Consider the following 2,341-nt stretch of genomic DNA (forward strand, 5'->3'; position numbering starts at 1 on the left):
TTTTTTTTTGCATGTCTTATGCGTTTCCTCGTTGCCGGTGCGCAATGTTGGTAGGAACGCCATTATCTCTGTGTAATTCCTCCTTGCGGCGCACTGCAGTTTGTGGTCTCCATTGTCGTTTCTCAGTATGTTATCACAACTTGTTTACATCCATACGTGCACATGGTAGCATCCATAAGGCGAATGATAAGAAAAAGAATAATAATAATAATACCGGTGGTTCTCTTCACTCTACTGCAAACAAGATGAGTACAAGCTCTCATGTTGATATGGATAATAATGATGCTACTACTACTTCTACGGTTCATCGTGGTGTTAACCGTAATACGACTGTATCTAATGTACATTCTCCTCTTCTCCCGTTGGAGATGTTTTTTCAAATTGTTAGTCCACGTATTGCCACAGCTCCGTGTGTAACCCGGATTGGTTCATTATATAGTAATCTACCGCCTGTCTTGGAGGAGGCTGTAGAGAGTACGAAGCCCATTCCTCATGGAGTTCCTCGGGAAACTCATCGATGGATTCGTCATCAATTTGGTACTATTACTTCTGGATTACAGCAGTTGTACTTGACAAATAAAACCTCTCACTGGGGTGTGTATATCTCTGAGGATCAATTGTTTGTCGTGAAGGCTTCTTGTGAAGAAGAGGCGAAAGAGGCATTTGCGGCTGTACTTGCCGTTAGGGCGAGTGGTCCATTATGTGAAACCGAGAGTCTTTTTGAAGTCTTTCAACCGGTTTTCCCATGCTTTAAACCCCCACCTCCACTATCATTATCATCATCATCATCATCATCATCATCACAGCCATTAGGTCGCAGTATGGGAAATAAAAGTGCGAAAAAATATATTTCAGATACGGTGTTTACACCACAGATGTTAGTTCCATATGTTCCAACGTATTTTATTCCCATGTCTGCATTATTAACTGTACTCCCCGATGGATATACAGCTGAACACATCGAACGTATTTTTGCCGCTACTGGAACCTTAGAGATTGTAACACTAGAAGGTGAACAATTTGTACGATTGCATGGAGGGAAACGATTGGTAGATTTTACACGTGAGGCTGCAGGAGAAGCGGCGCATATCCGTTGGCGAGAGTTTCAACCGGATCCTTTTCTCTGTGAAGCCTTTCGTCGTCTTTTACCCCCATCACCTCGATGGGCATCTCTGCGTACATTGATTAATCAAGCTCCATCATCACTACTACAAGCATTATTGCCTTGGAAGAATTATAAAACTATTCTCTACTTTGCCCAAATGCAACATGTGTTTAGTTTCACACCAGCTGGTGAAGGTGAGGTGTGTTGGCTTGGAAATGTGACGTGTTTATCTTTTCATGATAGTCCCACACCAGCGGTGGTGTCGGAGTTAGTTGGTATACTCACAGGACAACGTATATGTATAGCGGATTTATTGAATCCACATATTCCCCGTATCTCTGATCATGCCAAAATGCAGATTATTTTATACTATGGGACACTTGTTAAGTTTTTTCATGTTCATGGAGATGTCTTTTACCTTAATGATGATGATGGGGTGGTGGGACTTGTATCTGAAGGAAAAAATACGGCGGAGAAAACCACACATACACTTGAAGAAAAACTAGAAGATGCTTTAGTAAAAAAAGACCGTCGTACTGCACAGAAATTAAGACGCCGTTTAGCATTAGAAAAAGATCCGGATAATCCATATGCTGATCGTGAAGTATTATTGGATGCTGTTCTTCGTTATGTCCCACAACATCGCTCAATCTCACTACATTTTCTACTTAAATCACTCCCACCATCCTTAACGGATTTCCTCCCTAGTAAACCTATTTCCTTATTTCAACAGGCACCAGAAAAGGTGCGGTTATTTGAGTATCGCTACCGTCATCGTATGCATCTCATTCGCCCTGGTGTACCATTACCTCAAGGTGTTCTGCGGCAGAAATACACAGAAGAGGAATTACTATTCTTATGTGCTGCAGAACTTCAACAACAACCACGTGTAGCCTCTGATCTCTACGGCCGTCTCCCATACGGGGCGAAGGAAATCATACGTCTTCAATATAAAGGTTTAGTACAGCTCTTACAACGATATCCTCAATACTTTACAGTTGTCTTTAAGGATAGTGTGCGGATGGACTCCCGCTCAGCATTAGTGACACTTCTGCAAATGCCAAAAGGTGTACAACTTAGTGAAGAAGATTACGGTGCCATGGCTCCACAAACACCGGAAGAACAGCGCCAATTAGAGGAAGAAGACAGAGCAGCCATACAAACACTACCAGAAGAAATACAACAAACCATGCGGCTAACGGAGGCAGAATAGCCATTTTTTTTTTTTTTTTTTTT

The 2,341-nt window shown here is 42.0% G+C and overlaps 1 protein-coding gene across 1 annotated transcript; it reads left to right on the forward strand.

Moving 5' to 3' along the window:
• Positions 1-11: 11 nt before the first annotated feature.
• On the forward strand, positions 12-2,318 carry TM35_000291720 (uncharacterized protein; the record flags this gene model as incomplete). Its single annotated transcript, XM_029028329.1, has 1 exon — positions 12-2,318. The coding sequence occupies one exon, from the start codon at positions 12-14 to the stop codon at positions 2,316-2,318; it is 2,307 nt and encodes a 768-aa protein (XP_028880356.1).
• Between the last annotated feature and the right edge of the window lie 23 nt (positions 2,319-2,341).

The sequence above is a fragment of the Trypanosoma theileri genome (assembly GCF_002087225.1).
Source record: "Trypanosoma theileri isolate Edinburgh chromosome Unknown TM35_Tth_29_V1, whole genome shotgun sequence".
In the NCBI taxonomy this organism is placed as follows: domain Eukaryota; phylum Euglenozoa; class Kinetoplastea; order Trypanosomatida; family Trypanosomatidae; genus Trypanosoma; species Trypanosoma theileri.